The 17,840-nt window shown below is 40.0% G+C and overlaps 1 protein-coding gene across 3 annotated transcripts in view; it reads left to right on the top strand.

Moving 5' to 3' along the window:
* MNAT1 (MNAT1 component of CDK activating kinase) overlaps positions 1-17,840 on the top strand; it is a 115,690-nt gene that overhangs the window by 29,445 nt on the left and 68,405 nt on the right. For all 3 annotated transcript variants that reach the window (XM_003206785.4, XM_010712062.3, XM_031553726.1), the window contains exons 2-5: positions 1,624-1,776; positions 3,436-3,509; positions 12,363-12,466; positions 15,976-16,116. In XM_003206785.4, the coding sequence (XP_003206833.2) occupies positions 1,624-1,776; positions 3,436-3,509; positions 12,363-12,466; positions 15,976-16,116 (472 nt within the window). The remainder of the gene's footprint in view (positions 1-1,623; positions 1,777-3,435; positions 3,510-12,362; positions 12,467-15,975; positions 16,117-17,840) is intronic.

Below are 17,840 nucleotides of genomic sequence, written 5' to 3'. Positions count from 1 at the left end.
TTGGTTTTTTTTTTTTTCTTTTTTTTTTCTTTCCAAGTGCTGTGGTTGCTGTGTTGAAAGGTGTACAAACAGCACTGGCTGCCAGAATGCAGGAGACAGTGAAACTGTCCTTGTGTGCAGGGCTGCTGCAGGCATGGGCCAGTTGTGGGAAGGAGAAGGAGCCTTTCCTCTCTTCCATTTAGTGTTGCTTAACAGGGAGTTAAAATACCTCCCTAAAGCAGCCTGAGCTCATGTCCTCGTAACTTCTGACTTTCAGACATAGCTTGCTGAAAGGTTTGCTTTTCCCTTTCCCAGCTAAAGTGTTTTTAAATGCATTTGTTTCTCTAACCAGAGGAATGCCAGAGCAGGAAAATCTCGAGGTAAATCCAACATTTGCTCTTTAGTGCAGTCAGCTGCAAGATGCATTACAGAGCTGGAGTTCTACTCCTGTTAACAAACAAAATTGCACTTTTTTTTTTTTTTTTAAATTGTTGGATACAATCACGTTTGTTTTACACTTTCTAATCTCCCAAACAGCAGCTGAGCAAAACTGGTTGGTAGTAGTCAGCTCTGCCTCTGTGTGTACTGGAACCAGTCTAGTTAGGAGCTGGTCCACGGGGTGGAAGTTCTGTTTAAGATCCTTTGCAGCCACGTCAGTACTGCTTCCCTTAACTTGTTTAGATTTTGTGCTGAGTTGAAGGCACAGCACAGCCCTTAATGTACGACTGTCTTGGCTTCAATATGCCCAGGTTATAAATAGACTCCCCTTACCCCCCTTGGCAGTAGGAAATGACTGCAGCAGGTGTTGTCCTCTGCTAGAAATTTGCACTTATTCATACCCAAGTACTTTTTATACAGTAACTTAGCTCCTAGTGTGCTCTTCCTTTCTTAAATGCCCGCTGACATGCTAGTTACTGTCATGCTAAAATCTGAAATCTCCATTAAGATAGAAGAAATAAAGCCCGAAGGGTATTTTTTATTGTTTTGCACCTCTGTAAGGCACTTATTTACATGCAATTTTGAAAGTATTAACAGAAAGTGTGGGAGAGGTGCAGAACGTTGGGCACAGGTAAAAATGGTATAGGGATTCTTTTGGGTTCCTTTCTTCGTATTGGGCTGGAGTTCAGCTGGGTATTTGCAGTAGTTCCTCCACAGTAATGCTGGTAAGGGTTAGGGTTAGGGAAGGCTCTGGGCAGGATCTGGGATCCCCCCTCGTGCTGAGAAAATAAACGGGGCTTTTTGTGTGGCAAGGTAGTGCTCAGAGTAAATAAGGATATAGCAGCCTGCTTCGTGTGAAATGAGTTTGGTATCAATAAACAAACTTCCTCGTGACACAAAACCCATCATTGTGTTTGGATTAGTTTTCAGGCTCAGCAAAGAGGTGAAGTTGTTTGGGCAGGGTGAGTGAATGCCTTTGTGCTGCTGAGGTTGTTTCCTTCCAGGCATGGTGCAGAACCCTTGCTTTTGTGCACGGTGTTGGGTGCTTTGGGAAGAACAGCAGAATTTGAAGTGACAGTGTGCAAAAAGTGAAAGAAAGGGGAGATGTGGTGCTTGTTTAGAGAGTGTGTGCAATAAAAAAGGGAGTCCATCAAGTCTTTCATTTACAATTTAACGTGTATGTGCCTCTACATCCTTCTCCCTCAGATGTGAGAGCTGCGTGGAGCTGCTGTTCGTGAGAGGGGCTGGGAACTGCCATGAGTGCGATACACCGCTGCGGAAGAGTAACTTCAGGGTACAGCTCTTCGACGATCCTGCTGTTGACAAGGAAGTGGAAATTCGTAAGAAAGTGCTGAAAATGTGAGTGTCACCAGTTAAAAGACCAGAATATGGATCTGTTTCATGGCTCCTATTTTGAAAAATTGTCTTATTTTTCCAGTAGCTATTCAAAAACAAACCAATAAAAACTCTTAAAACCCAACACCACAACTTAACTTGACTCCATTTAACGTTGAGTGATTACAGAGAATCTGACTTTGTGCAACGACTGAGGAATGAAGTCTCAACTTAGCCTGGAGGAATTCCTGCTTAGCGTTAGAAAATGTTGGGTGTTTCTGTGTGGGGTATTTGGCAAAGACCTGCCTCCCAAATGGAGATGATTTCATGCTGAGGACCACAGCTGCTTTCCCTTTGAGGGGGTGAACATGGGAGTGGGGCAGAATTAGGACCTGGATTGTTTTGTTGCCTGGGGACCTGTTTGGAGAACTGAAGGCTAGTTCCCTTCCAAATGAAAATGGGCAAAAGAGAGGCTGTGTTCACATTGTTTTCCACACAGCAATTGTTAGCGGAAACCATTGCTTACAAGCATTGTGTTGTGAGACAATCATGTGGATTTGAGAGCTCTTGGAGTTGAGATAAATTGCATCTCAAGTTGTATCTCATGTCTTGTGGCCATGAAACAATATTTTACAAGGAAAAAGCACTTGATGAGTGCTGAAAGAAAGGCTGATGGAATGTAGCAAACTTGGACAGAGGTGTGCAAGAGGGAACACACAGGTAAAGCTTGGCAGCCTTTGTCTAAGATTTAGTGAAGACTTGGACTAAATGAATCTTATGATATTGCTGAGATGTAGGAAAATTGCTTCACTGAATACCAAGATGCTGATGTGGAAAGTAATAATTTTGAGGTTTGATTATAAAGTCTACTGAAGCTAACAAAAGTTAAATTGGAATAAAGTCAACTTGGTTGACTAAAGACAAAAAGAAGCATAGTTAGAACAGAAAATGTTGTAAAATACTTGGCCTGCTTGGATTTGCCAGATTAATTTTTAGTAGACAGAAAAAAAAACCCCCTCCAAATTGGAATTGTGCCTGAGTTCTCAGAATTTGATTTTTGTATTTCTAGGTGTCATGTGTCTTGCTCTGCTGCAGAGCAGGCAGAATCTATATTTTTTTGTGAAAGCCTACGTATCTTGATTTTTGAGAGCTTGTCCGTGTTCTAGCCAGACTGTTGTCCCTTTTTCCAGCTACAAAGAGTTGGATAAATGAGTTCTGGAAGGATCTATTGATATGGAGTAAGATAATCATGTAGCACTTTGAGTTTGCTGCTGACATAAGCTTTCTTCTGTTGGCAAAAAGCCCAACTCTCTTTTCCGATACTTGTACAAAAAAAGTTTTCTTGTGGGTGTTGCTGTTGTTTCTGCCTTTAGCAGGTTTTTCATGATGACAGGTTGGCTTGGAATAACAATGAACTAGGTTTTATGCTTCTGTTTACCTGAACTGCTGAAAAAGGAGCCTACAAATAGTAGGGAAAGATAGCACTGATTTGTACCAGACTGTCTCCTTTCCAAGCACTTCTGTCTCATTTTAAAGACTCTGTACGTTGGTCCGTTGTGGGAGCGACAAAGAACACTGTTGATAAAACTAGGTCAATACTTAATATGCTTGCAGCAAGAGCCTTGCTGAATTGAAATTTCATCTGTGTGCATTAAATAAACGATTGTTTCTCCTTTCTCAAAGATACAATAAAAGAGAGGATGACTTTCCCAGCCTAAGTGAATATAATGATTTCCTGGAAGAAATAGAAGAAATTGGTAAGTCTTTATGCTTGCATCTTTGATGTGCTGTGCTCATGAGACCATAGACCTTTATCTTGACAAGCTGCCTATGAGAATGTCTAAGTTGGGTTCCTGTAATAGGATTTATTATAGTATCAGATGTTTATCTAATTACTTTTTTTCCTGTATATTTTAACCATATTTGCTGAACTGTAGGGCGTTGTGAAGTAAAACATTTTATCTTCCAAAGGAAAAACACAATTCAAAGTGGAAGTAGTCTTTATAGCTAGAAAAGGAGGGCTTGCAAGCGGTTGTCGGGGCTGCACAGGGAAAGATTAAACAGAAGAGAAATTGAAATTTTCATTATACGCCTCCATTAGCTTTATCTACCATGACAGAAGCCATATGGTGTCTTTCATCAGTTTTGCTTCTGCAAGTTACAGTAGTTGAAGCTGCTTTGAAGCTGATGACCTTACATACCACTGTGGTAGCATTTTGTGTTGCTGTGCAGAAGAAGAAGGTTTAGGAACAGACGTTGATTTCTTTTTCTTTGGTTTAGTTGAAGTAGAACTTTGCCCTTTGGAAGGGGCCTATGTTATCAACAGAGTTTATTTTTTTTCTTAGTTAGGGTGACTTGTGATTTATGGTGGAGTGATGGATTTTGCTTAGAAAAACATGGATGTGTTCAAAGGAGAGACTCCTAAATGGTTTGCTTCTTGGTTTTATAGACTGTTCTTTTTTCTATCCTGGAGGATGAAGAGGTGGCTTAAAATGTGCAGAAAAGGCAGTGAATGCCATTTGAAGGAAGTCATGGAGATGCTGTTTTTCAAAGGAGCCCTTGCTCCTTTTTGTACGAAGGCATTTTGTAGAAACATATCCAGTACACTTACTGCTGTGAGTGATGTGTCATGTTTTTGTTGGCATAAGAAGGCTGAGGCTGGAGAGCTAAATCGTGTGGCTGGGAAACACCAAGCACACTCATATGGGTCCAAATATCTGGAGGAGACAATGTGGGTGTAGTTCTGTTTGTATATGTTTTGGATGGTGTAGAGGAAGGAGAGGGTGAATAGAAAGAATGATTACAGCTTAGCCAGAGGATTCTGGAAGAGTCTCTGCACACACAGAAAGGGAAACTGCTTTGTATTTATGTAGTTTTAAGTACATGTTTCCCACTTACTGCTTTATGTGATATTTTGGTACCTGCAACAAGAGAGCTGAAGTTTTGCCTGAAAACTCCAGAACCTTGTCAATTTGTGCAGCATGTGATGATTCCCCAGCTCTTGGGATTAGGTGGTTAAATTTCAGATGATTCCGGAGCCTCTGATAGCAATTTGCTTTAGAAGCAACAGAACTTGCAGCTGATCCTCGTAACCTTGTGAAGAAGAGTGAACTTGTTTGCAGGACCAGCACAATTACAGACATACCACGTAGGAGCTCAGTAAATGCATGCCAGGAATTGAAGTTAGTTGCTGGAGCAGGACACCTAAAACACCTGAAAGGTCTAGAAAGATGAAATACCTCCTTCCTGCAGCCAGGGTTGTTTGAGGAAGGAAGGGATGCAGTCAAAAGGCTCTTAATCTTCCCAGTTACAGGAGTAATTTATGATCTACTAATGTACTGTAGATCCAGAATCCAGAGGGCTTGTTAGATTCAGGAATGCATCCAACAAGAATTCAAGCCCCGTTTGTTCCCATAGACACATCTTGCTTTCAGGCTTCATTGATTGTTGTCATCTCCCCAGTGTCCTGCCTGTGTTCCTGAGCAGAACTCTCCAACTGACTGCTGTTTGATACGCAGCCGTAGTGTTACTTATTCAGCATTTTTTAGGGCATGTTGTGTGTGACATGGCAGAACAATGTATTAAAGGCGCCTGCAACTCTATGGGTATTTTAGATTTAACTGGTAAGAGTAGTTATTTCCTTTTTCTTTGTATATGTGAATTCCCTGCTCGTCTGTGCACGTGGGAAACTGGGCTGTGGGAAGGGAAAGAAAGAGTGTAGTCATGCGGAGCAAAGCTCTGCCTCATGGGGCCAATGTATGGCAGGTTGGCAGTGGCTGCTGGTGATTGTTAGAGCTGCCAGGTTGGGAAGCTAGGGTGCAGAGAACCAGATCTTCCCCTTTCTTTCTCCTGCCCCAAATTTTCCAGTTTTTCTGTGAGAAGATCAATGTGCTAAAAAGCACAGCTTTACCCTGTTTGCTCTTCGCTGGTAAGTTTTGATTCTTAAGATGTGAGGGGGTTTCAGATAAAGTAGTGCTTGGCGGAGAAAATATGTAAACATCCTGTGTAAGTATGCTTGTGTGACCGTGGCAGGATTCTGATAGCTTTTCCAAATGTTTCAGGTAGATCATCTCCAGCATTTGTAGTTACCGCACTGGTTTATTGCATTGATTGATGTATGGCCTCACTTGAAGCACATTTCCCCCTTTGTATCAGGAGTATTATAACTACAAACTTTGCTATTTAAAGAAAAGCGTTGGGTGGTACAGCAAAAGAGGTGGGGGGAAAAGGTCAAACACGAGGGTAGTCATATCTTCAGATTGGTGTTATAAAAAGCAAATTTTTAGTGGTTTAGAATGTAGCCACTAAATAATGCTTTGGGCTAAAATGTGTTATACAAGGCTTTAAAATAGAAACCACATTTTAATGCAAGCTTTCTCCAGAAGAAAAATCAGCTGGACGATTTGGTAACATTGCTAACAGTTAGATGTCATTAGAACTTAGAACATTAGGAGTAATAATGAAGTGAAAAGGTTAAAAGATATCGTTTGGAGCAATGCGTGCAACTGAAATAAGTCAGGTCTGTGTCCTTCTGCTGGGAGGGCCAAGGTTAAACCTTAGAGTTTGCCACCAGGGCTGCGCTCTCTGGACATCATGCAAACTTTCCTTGTGCTTTCTACAAGATTTTCTTCTTCCCCAGGGCATCTTCACAGCCAGTTCTTGAAAACCAGGTGTGTCAGCTTTCCAAAGCAGGGCCCGCCTCCTATCCTGTGTGTACACACTGCTTGGCACTGCTCTCCTGATACCTGAATGAGGCCTCTAGGCATTACCACAACACAACTGCTAATAGCTATTATTGCTGTTTAAAACATTCAGTACATTTGTGTTAGAAGGAGGCTTCTGTGTTTGAGCCCCTTGGATTCCAGGATCTCATTACTTCTCTGAGACTTTGTGCAATAGCAGCTGCCTGGTGACTTGTTTGCTCAGAACATTTATCTAACAGGTGATCCGTGGGGAGACAGGATTTTATTACCTATGACTGTGTGTAGGTTATGTTGCTTATTGTTTGAGGGTTTTCTTCTGAGTATAAAAAGATGGTGCTGCTGTTGCTAAAAATGGGAGGAACCTAATATGAAATAGGGTGGCTTTATCAAAGATCAGTTTCAGTCATCTCATCTAAACTGAATTTCAATTTTCAGTATCATGCTGTTCCAGCCAAAGCAATCCTTCTTGGACCTGATGGGGATTAGTGACTCTAATAATTCAATTCTATAACAAAGTGTTTTTCTGGAAAATTGTCACAAGCAAAGACAACTGAAAATAAACAAATGTCTAATAATGCCTAACTAGTATTTTTTTTCTGGCTTAATTTTGCATTTTGGTTTTCCTGATTTTATTTTATTTATTTATTTATTTATTTTTCTTTGGTAGTAATGTTGGTGGAAAGAGACCTCTTAAGATTTTGCCTGTCTCCTCTACCACCAAACTGCTCCCATCCTCATGAAAGGGTGAGGCCCCACAGGTTTGCCCAGAGATGGAAAGCACCAAGCAAAGGTGCCAAAGCAGCTCTGTTCTCCCTCTGCAAACTGGGGATGTGGTCGTGTCTATACTTCGAGTGCTCTGCCCAAAGCACTTCTGCCATTCTCAGCCTCTAGCTGGCTATTTACAAAGGTGGTCATGGAGGAGTTCTTGGTAGTTGGATAGGAGGAATATTCTTTATAGCAGGACCGATATTTTCCTTAATCCACAAATTCCTCTTTCAGAAAAGAGTTGGATGTGTGGCCATTTTCCTACTAGCTGGGGTCAGCTAGAAGTACAGAGAATGGAAGGTGAAAATTTTAAGAGGATTGTAGATGAGGAAAAAAGGGCCAGTACAGGAACTGACTTTGTAGGTCATTAAACTAATCACCTGCTGTCTCACCAGAGAGGCAGTGAGCCTAACATTTGAATAACAAATATTTCAACATGGTAACATTGGTGTCTCTTTTAGGAGGAGAAATCTCAGATAGTTTTCAATATCTCAGACTTAAAACAAGGATATTTTGATGGATCGAATTTGAAGTTCTGCAGTGGAGTGACATACACGCAGTGCTGCATCTCTGGGCAACTTACTGTTCCATGTAATCCAAAGTTTTGGCTCAAATCTTGAGTTCTTTTTATAACAAGAAGATACTTTCCCATTTGTTATAGAACTGCGGAATAAATGTTACTTTTTAAAAAGCAGTGAAAATCTCCCTGCAGAGGCTGAATTTCCAAAGGAAGAAATTTTACCTAAATAGAATGAAAAGTTTCAGGAAAACACAATAGTCTTCCTGTTGTACTTCAACAGATGTCTCAAGGCAAGTCAATTTATAAATGAACCAGTGTGAGATGGATAAGTAGATAAATAATTGTTGCATACAAAACAGCTTCTGTTTCTTTTCCCTAAAGGGTTTCAGACCTCTTATATCAGCTTATGCTATATTTTAACACAGACAAAAATAAATGTCTTCTCTTTGAAACCTTTTCAAACTAGCCATCTGCTTTGCCAGTCATATTCAGACCTGCACCAGTATTTTTTCAGGGGAGATGCAGCATGTGAGTCAGGGTGTTTTTTTTTTTTTTTAGTCTCTTTCTGTTCTAGTTCTATAATTTTTGCTGTCTTTTTTTTTTTTAAAAGGAACATTTGGAAGAATTAAGTTTAAAAATAAATTTCTGACAAAATGCAAATAAAACCAAATCAAACAATGCAGTGTAGTCCTATATGTGTAGAAGGTAAGATGCTGAGTATTAGTTACTGTGTTCTTTGATATTTGCTGGCTTTTAAATGCTAGGTAAATAGTGGTGGGGGCATAGGAGAAGAGAAGGAAGTAATGGTCCCCCTTATAAAATGAATCTGACTATTGTGATTATAGGAATAAAATGGCAAGAGTTCTACATTCTGTGATTATTGATGAAGAGATGTTTGAAGCCCATGAAAAATAAATTAGAAAATATGTTGGAAAGTATTTAGGCTGACAGGTTGGTCACTGATAACTGCGAAGTGTCAGAGAGCTCCATTTGTTTTGCTGCTAGGATGATTATGTAGGAGGGAGGATATTCTTTTCATTTATTCAAGGACAGCTGTTGATGCTGATCTTGGTATAGACACAACCAGGTCTTCACACTGTTGCAATAAAACGTAAATCTCCAGTATGTTAAGTGTTGAAATGAGGACCCTTGGTGTTGAGGAGCAACAGCTAAGGGTGACTGGGACCAAGATGATGCTTCTCCTCAGTGACACTGTTTAGTAGGAGAGATCTGCTCTGGTCTTTGAGGGAATAGGAGGTACGAATCTTTCTGATTGCTGCCCTACTGTGTCCTCAGGTGACAAAGTAGAGTAAGACAGGCAGAGAAGTATCGGTGCAAGGAGATTTGGTTGCAGACAGAATTCTTCCCATGGTTTCCAACCACCACAGGGAGGCAGATGGAGAAATAAACACAGCACTTTGCTGCAAGGTGATATAAGGTGATAGAAAGTATAAAGATTACTCACTTTTGTAAGTAGTTATAAATAAAGGCAGTAATCTGCATGTGTCTAACATTGGCTTTCTTACCTGATGTGAGTTTTAAATCTTATGTTTGGTGTTTCACAAACTGAGATTGTGTGTTGTTGAATCCATTAATAACTGAGGAAGAAAACAAACAAAAAAAGCCCACTTGAATGTTTCAAGCAGCAATACTTGCAAAACCTAGGTCATCTGCTTATTGCTGGATTATTTTTAGAGGAACAACCAAGATGTTCAGGAGCCTGAGGCATTTTGGCATCTCATCTTGTTCCTTCTCTTGCACCTGAAGGTGGCATCTGGGCATCTTGCTAGCACAGCATGGCTCATGTGCTATTTCTTTCTTGTGTCGTCATTGAAAAGTTTACAGAGCTGGTGTGTGGATTTAAGTTGTAGGAAGTGCTGACATTCCCGTGCAGCTGCTGTCATTGCAGAGCCTTGATCTGATTGTATGCCAGCATTTTCACATGACCATTCTTCTGTGCTGTAATACTCAAATGTGAAGCAGCTTGTCAGCTGGGGACTGTAGATTAGAAACTGGAGGTCAAATCTTCCCTAAAATAATAAAAACTTAAACTGAAATAGTGTGCTTTATTAAGGAAATGCTGCCAGATCTGGAAAGCAATATGTAATTGCAATAAGAAACTGGAACTGTTCTTATAACCCTTTTGGAGTGGGAAAAATACATTGAAATCAGTAATTTGCTTCCAGAACCCAAGGAGCTGAACTTTGAAAGTCAAAGAGCTCCCAGAGCAATGTGTTGATTTGTGGTTGTGTTGGTTTGTGGTTGTCCAGGGCTCCACCTGAGGTGAGCTCAAGACCCTGAGATAGGTGCTACGTGGAGCTGTAGTAAGGAGACACAGCAGAATATGTCCAGGAGAAAGAAAGCTTTATCCTCCTGCTTATGGTTCTCATATATAGGAGACCTCCAGTGTGGAGGTCAAGTGATCTGCCCTGGAACAGCAGCAAAGCTGGAAATTGAGCCCAGGTTTTGATTCCCAATCAAATGCTTAGCCCACAAAACCAGCCTGCTTCTCAGATCCCTCCTGAAGTGAGGAGGCTGGGGCAGGGCTGCAAGAGTTCTTGCTTATCAGGAGCCAGACTGAATTAAAATGTAGGTCCCCTTAGAAAAGGAGAAAAAATAATAAATACAGCATTCTGTTTGTTTGTTTAAGGTTGTGGATTTTTTCAACTATATCCTGCCTAACCCTTTTTGCTGTGGTTCAAGGAAAGACTGAATGCTTCTGATAGAAGTAGTGTTCTGTACTCCTGGAGAGAGTGTTCTTACATTTCTGTTACTTCCCTTACACCATCTCTGGCACTTGTCTATTGCCTGTACTGAGCCAGTTCAGGTTACTGGAAGGTTTCTGCAGGCACCATGGAGCACCCGGAATCCTGCAGTCAGAACAAGGGGAGAGGCAGCTCCTGTGCCTGGGAGAAGTGTAGTCTGTACTGCTGGGTTAGTCCAGCAGTAGCCAGTGACTCTCACGCTGCAGATCTCCCCCATCTACCCCCATTAATTAATCTCTTGCTTTGATTTCATAGAATCACAGACTGATTAGGTTAAAAGGGACCTTAAAGTCCATGCAGCTCCAACGCCATGCTGTGGGCTAGTTGCCACCCATCGGCTCAGGCTGCCCAGGGCCCCATCCAGCCTGGCCTTGGGCACCTCCAGGGATGGGCACCGACCACTTCTCTGGGCAGCAGTGCCTTACTGCCCTCTGAGTAAAGAACTTCCTCATAAAATCTAACAGAAATCTCCTCATTTTTCTGTTTCTCTAATTGCTCTCAACGGTCTTGCCAGTCTAGGTTATTGCTGGTTTATCTTATAGCCCTCCTGAAAGTTAATTTCTGCCACATTACCTATGGAGAGAAGAAAACAGTAAGGGATGTTAATCTTTACCAAACTGAGATGTGTGCTGTTCTGATGGGAAGCAACACAGATATCATTCTTTCTCCTTCTATTTCTCTCAGGCTCGTTTACACAAATGATTTTGCAGTGGTACCCGTGCACAGGGTTCAGTTAGCTCTAGTCACTTGAGAAGACTAGGAACAGAGAACTAAATAAAAATCTTCCAGTTCCTGTGTTGGCGTTTTCACTGCAACTCCTTCCCTTGCTGATTGTTTGTGCAATTGCTGTGCTGTTATTCTTTTGGAAGGGATTCATCAGTGCTGTGTAAATTTCTCTGCTGCTCTTGTAAGCTTACAGTAGATTTGTGACAAAGCTCTTAGAGATCTTTGGGAAGAATGCTGTACATTTATAGTCTTCACAACCTTTAGGGCTGTGGACTGGCATCCACTCTTGATATCAAACACTGGGTGACTTCCCAGTGATAATGGCTTTCCGTTGGAATTCACTTCACCCACAATTGAACTAGAGACCCAGAGGTGAAAGACTCAGGCACTGTATTGAATTACTGGTCATCCAAACTATCTTTTAAGCTGTTGATTATAGAAACCAATCAATTCCTGAGGTGTATTCCGTGCTGTGGAGCTTGCTGGCCAACTCTGCTTGCTCGTAATTACGTGAGATCTGGCCTGTCACTATCAAGAGGCATTGAAAGAATGGCATTTTAACCAATTAATCTGGATGCATCTGCAGATTCTTCATGGTAAAGGTCATTGTACACTGGTGCCTTTTAACTCATCGAATTGTGAAATTGATCCGATAATCTCTGTAGTCTTTATGCATTAGATAATCTTATGAAATGGAACAACTTAATTTCTAACCTTGCCTTAATATGTATGTTTTTAGTCAAACTTCATCTAGCTGGAACTGGTTAACTAGCTAATGTCATTTAACTGGAACATAGCTGCAACTGCTACTTAAAAAACTCAATCCATTACTGACAATATCATGATAATTCACATGCATCATTATCAGTTTCATAAAGTAAGGTGCAAGATTCAGACCTGTCTCTAGTACAGATGTATAAACCTAAAGAAACTCTATTGGCTTCTGTTGAAGTTTGCAGGGACTTAGCGAGCTGCATCTTGCTCTGCAAGGCATATCTAAGTTCTGTTATTGTGATGTTTGTGTCTGTTGCTGGAAGTGATGGAGTGCATACACAAGAATAGTATTTCTTTGTGATAGAAATGCATGCTGACCTAATACTTTTACTTTATGTCTTTCCAATATTTATGCAGTGTTTAACTTGACTAACAATGTGGATTTGGAGAACACCAAAAGGAAAATGGAGCTGTACCAGAAGGATAACAAAGAAGTCATTCAGAAAAACAAGATAAAACTGGTTAGTTTAACTTCTCCTCTCCCTTACAATTCTTATTCATTAGCAGAAGAATTAAAGGATTTTCAAAGCGACATACTTTCTAAAGTATCTTAAAAGCAAGCCAAAACACTATGCATACTTCACTTTGTATTCAAAAACTGCAATATGCTAATATTCTGTGATAATGATACTTAGTGCTGCTTAAAGAGATGAAATTGATAGTTGAAATGCAATTATCCTTTATTTTGGAAAGCATTTAAAAAGAGGGACCGGCAGTGAAGTCTGCATTTAATACATCACCACTACATTGTGCTGGCAGTCTCATTGGACAATATCCAGGAGAGACCAACTTCATTCCTATACTAGGACAATCGCTCCTTTCTCATCTGAATGCTAAAAAGAATCCAGATGCAGACATTATGAAGCTCCCAAGAGAGAACTGTAAAACTGAAGGAAAGCACAGGTCTGGCTTATGCAAAATTTAAAATGAAAGATGTTGAAACAAACATTTAAACTTTTGTTCAAGAGCTGATAACAGTAACATCGGGAGCATTGTATATATGATCTATATGCAAAACACACAGTTCTTTGAAGATGCATTTGCTAAAATATGGCTCAGATATCATTTTGTTCTTTAAAAATAAACTTTCAAACATTTACTTCTGTAAGAAAAGTTTAATCTGTTAAGTACTTGTTCAGTATAAAAATACACATTTTTATTGGTTCTTGAAGGAAAATGTCTGCCCAGAGTGTGACTTAACAAGGTTTTGTGTTTGTATTCCAGTCGCACTAAGGACTGACTTTCAAATCAGTAGGGGTGAAATCCTCACTCCCCTGAAGTCTGTGGCAAAATTCCCAGTGATTTCTTTAGCGCTAGGATTTCACAGGAGGAGACTGGAATCTGAAAAATGTTTGTTTGAACCTCTTCCTCTTAAAGGCAAGGAAATTTCCCTAGGGGACCATCTCTCTGATCTGTTATCCTGTGTGTGACACTGTGCGATATCCTTTGCTTCAGAGCTGGAAGAGACCTTGCAAGTATTTGGCTCTTATTTTACAATGTAGGCACAACCTCTAGCATTGCCATAAGAATAGTGTGCTTTACCTGCTGCCCATCTTCCTGTTCATGTACTTGACTTGCACTAGCAGTGTGATCACATCAAGCACCACAGTAATACTCTGTACACACCTAAGCCCTCTGGGTCTTCTGTTTCCTCTACTGAATGGACTTGCTGTGGTAGAGGCTGTCTTGTGGAAGCTGGGCAAGTCTGCATGTCTGCAGGTCTCCTGTAAGTCTGGATTCTTTTATTTTTGAACAACTGAAACTAAATAATAGACTTCACACAGTTGCTATTACAAAAACGCACGATCTTGCCCATTAATTTACCCCTCTCCTGAAAGCTGAAATGATACTTTTTTTTTTTTCCCCCCTCTAGTTCTTCATAGCAGATTTTAGAATGCCTTTTCTCCTTGAATGGGAAAAGATGTTGTAACTTCAAGCCTAAACTTCTTATGGTCAGTCTTTGTCCCTTAGTTCCTGGACTGACAAATAAGTGTCTACTGTCCTGTTTTGCTTCTGAGGAAACATTGATATTTTCCATCACTCTTGATACATGCTATTTTATTTACTTATTTATTTTAACCCTTATCCTGTTCCAGTTTGAATTTTTGTTTGGCAGGCAGAAAGGACCAAAGTTGAAAACCATACTGGACCAGAGACCTCAGCAGTTTTTCTCATCTCCACTGGAAATATGTTGACATGAGTGTTCCTAAGGTTGTTTTTCTCTTGTAGCACTGTCATACAAGAAATTAAAAATCAGTAGCGATCAAGTAGCACATCATTTTATCTCTTCTTTTGTTTTGACTTTGCCCCAGGCCTTCACCATGATCATCTTTATTTCTTCAGATTGTGGAACTGTGTCTAGACTAACTTTAAGCTTGACACAACCCTTGCTGCCTGTTGAGCCCTTTTGTTATTATTGTTTTGTTTGGTCTTCCTTTCAGAAAGAATTTTATCTGACTCGTTCTTCTGTTATTGCTGTAGCCCGATCTAGTTTAGGTTTGTATATTAGTTTACTTATTCCTGGCTCTGATTATTCTCAGCTGGTTTTTCAGATCTGTCAGCACTTTGTTACAATTTTGCTTTTGTTTCATTACAAAGTCCAGGCAGTTTTTATGCATAAACATAGAAGAGGCTTGGAGTGTTTATAGACCCTGAGCTCTTAGTTCTGTTGACTGAACTAACTAGACGTATTAATTCTTCGAAATAACCTCAGTTAGCAATGGGAGGATTTTTTTATTATTTTTTGTTTGTTTGTTTCCTTTCATTGAACATGAAGAGAAGGCATCTTGTTGACCTTCTGTTCACCAGTGTCACTGCTACTTGCAGAATGAAGGCATCATTCATTGACTCAGTGGCAAGCGTTGAGATCTGTCAGCTCTTGCAACAGGGAGTAACTGGGCCCATCTGGGACCCAGCACCCTGATCTTCCTGCTAACAGGATGTTTTTCAGCATATTCTGGCCTATGTCACACCACTATGCTTTGTGGTACAACTTTGGGTTGTGTTACAGGAACAGATTTTTCTAAGCTCTTAGCTGCAGTAATGTTCTGCTTAAACCCTTTCAGTGGATTAATCGACCATTTAAACTTTATTTAGTACTCTCTCCATTTATTTTGGATCTCCCTTTGCTTCATTATTTTGGGGAAGGAAGATTTGGGAAGATGTTTTCTGTATGTAATTGTTCTATACCATTTTTCCTCCGATTGGTATTCTTTTGATTCTCTCTTCTGTATAACGTTGTTCACCTTGAATCTTTTTTTCTTTTTTCCCTTTCAGTGGTTGTTACTTTTTCAGCCCTCTTCAGTTCTACTGTGAGTTTTAAATACAGTTGACTCAGTAGTTTTAAAAAGCCTTTTTTATCTTTAGAAGTTAATCCTGAAACAAAAACGCAGTCATCTTTGTCCTAGTAAGCTGTTTCTATTCCACTTCTGTAGCATACAAGTACTATTCAAGTCATAGGAAAAATACCTCACTTATCTTTACACCTGTAAGATGTTCATTCTTAAATATGTTTTAGTTCATACACTTCTTCTATGCCACTGATAAACACAAGTTTGCACACAAGCTGCAAGATGCAGCTGATCTAGAAAAGGGTGACAAGGGAAAGTTTTGTGAAATTATATTTTTTGTCACTTTCTTACATCTCTTGAGAAGTAGAGTGTGTGGGAGCAAAGAGGGATGCCTTCATTTTACTGCTAAGATAAAAGGAAAAGCCATTGTCATTCTCTATCACTTAGAGCCAAAATCTAGATGGGTACTTTTTCTACTGCAGCAAGGTGAAAATCTGTCTTTGGACAGCAAGAGAAGGTAGGAATCATCTTCCATAATGACCATTAAAAGGTAAAATTTGGCTGCTTTTCCATTGCTTGGTCTGCCCTATGTCCTCTGATAGGCAGAAAAGTTGTAAGAGATTTCAGTCCATGCAAGGATGAAGATTGCTGAGAGTCAATTTCTCATGTTTCCATTTCAGACCCGGGAGCAGGAAGAGTTGGAGGAAGCTTTAGAGGTAGAACGACAGGAAAATGAACAAAGGCGACTGCTTGAACAGAAAGAGGAACAGCTACAACAGATGATGAAAAGGAAGAATAAACAAGCACTCTTGGATGAACTGGTGAGTAACAAAACTGGAGGCTTTGAATGCTCCGTAGCAGAGCAAATACCAGATGGGTTTATATACATATCATTCAGTTCACTGTGGAATTAACTGAGCTGTCCCTTTCTGTTTTCCTGTCTTGCATGATTTACACTGCTCTTCTGTCTCCTTGCACTTATTGCACCTTCTATCCATCCCTGAAAACAGTTTGCGTATAACATTAAAAAAGAAATATGTATGCATGTACTTATAGAGTATGCAGTTATGTCCATGTGTGGTTTAAAGCTTCTTGGCAGATTTTAATTCAGAATTTGTCTCATTTCAGTATCTTATGTTAGTATAACATTAATTCCTGCTTTGTACTCTTGATTTTTTTATTTAAGATGGAGACACTTTCCTGATTTTCCAGGAAAAGGAGAATTCTTCTTTGAGCCAGGGCACGAAGAGAGAGCGTCAGTGTGCAATTTAGGGGTTGTGGGAGCTCTCCTGAAGAGCTATTGTTTTCAAAGCCAGGGGTTGTGGAAACCTTTCCCTGGTTTGTTTAAAGGAGCTGTTATTTCATTGTTTATAGTATGGAGCAGAGATGAGCAGAAAGGTTCCCTGAGATTCCTTCAAGCCTGTAACTTTGCATCCAGTAGTCTCTTTTCACTTTTAAGGTAGAAGTGCTTACAATCCCCATGATTAGGAATAGTTTGAGTAATGGATCAATTCATAAAAGCTGTACTGCAAACTCAAATTTATTGTCTCAGAAAAGGGATTTTGAACTGGTTTCTGACTTAGTTCAATCCTGCTCTAAAATGAAGTCTTAATTTACTAGAGACTAGTGTTGTTCTTTTACACAGCAGTTGGTTTTACTGGAAACGTACTTCACCAGATGGCTTGAGGTAAGAATGGTTATAAATAATCCTTAAAACATGACTCAAATAGGTAGTTTTAACTGTGATTGCATATGTACTGCTATTAAAATACGTCTTAATATTCTAAAAACAACAGAAAGGTGATTTTAAAGGCTGATGAGGGAAACTGGGCAACTTTAAGTTGTTTAAAGTTAAGTTCTGTCTCTGTTTGTGAAGGGGGCACTGTCAACTTAAATTTGGATCAAAACTTATTTTGTAATACGAAAGGTTTATAAAACCAGCATTAAGGTGTTTGTACAATGACTTATAAAGTCTCTGGAAAACCAGCAGTTGTTAAGCAAATAAACATTTCCTATGGTCTCTTAAATCCCTCTAATGCTGTGCTACATATCTGAAAATGAATCTGATCATGCTTAAAATTGAAATGTGTGCTCTGCTGAGAAATGCGGCAAAAGCAGGAGCAATGTAAGGAATTAAATTAAAAAAAATAATAATAAAGATCTGTGGTGTTTGATGGTACTGTACCCAAACCACAAGGGTTAAGCTCTGTCTGCAGTGGTACCATGATATCAATGGCAGAAATGCTGGCCTGGCAGGGCTATGAGTGGAGGGAGGTGGGAATGCCAACGTTCACCCTATGATTTCAAATGCTCTATTCTGAATGCATCACCTGGTGTTTGGAACCTGCAGCCATGTGACCTGGCTCTTGGTGATTTTTTTTCCCCAATTTTTTCCATGCCATACTGGATGTTAAGAGAACACTTAAGGCATATTTCTTGTGCAGTGTGTGCTCTCTTACCTCTGTTTGGAGTGACGGATAGGTTTGGGGCTCATAAGAGAAAAGCACCTGAACTGAGTGTGCCCCATGCACTTTCAACAGGAGAA

This window comes from Meleagris gallopavo, chromosome 5, assembly GCF_000146605.3.
Source record: "Meleagris gallopavo isolate NT-WF06-2002-E0010 breed Aviagen turkey brand Nicholas breeding stock chromosome 5, Turkey_5.1, whole genome shotgun sequence".
Classification (NCBI taxonomy): Eukaryota; Metazoa; Chordata; class Aves; order Galliformes; family Phasianidae; genus Meleagris; species Meleagris gallopavo.
This window is presented reverse-complemented; position numbering and strand designations above follow the sequence as displayed.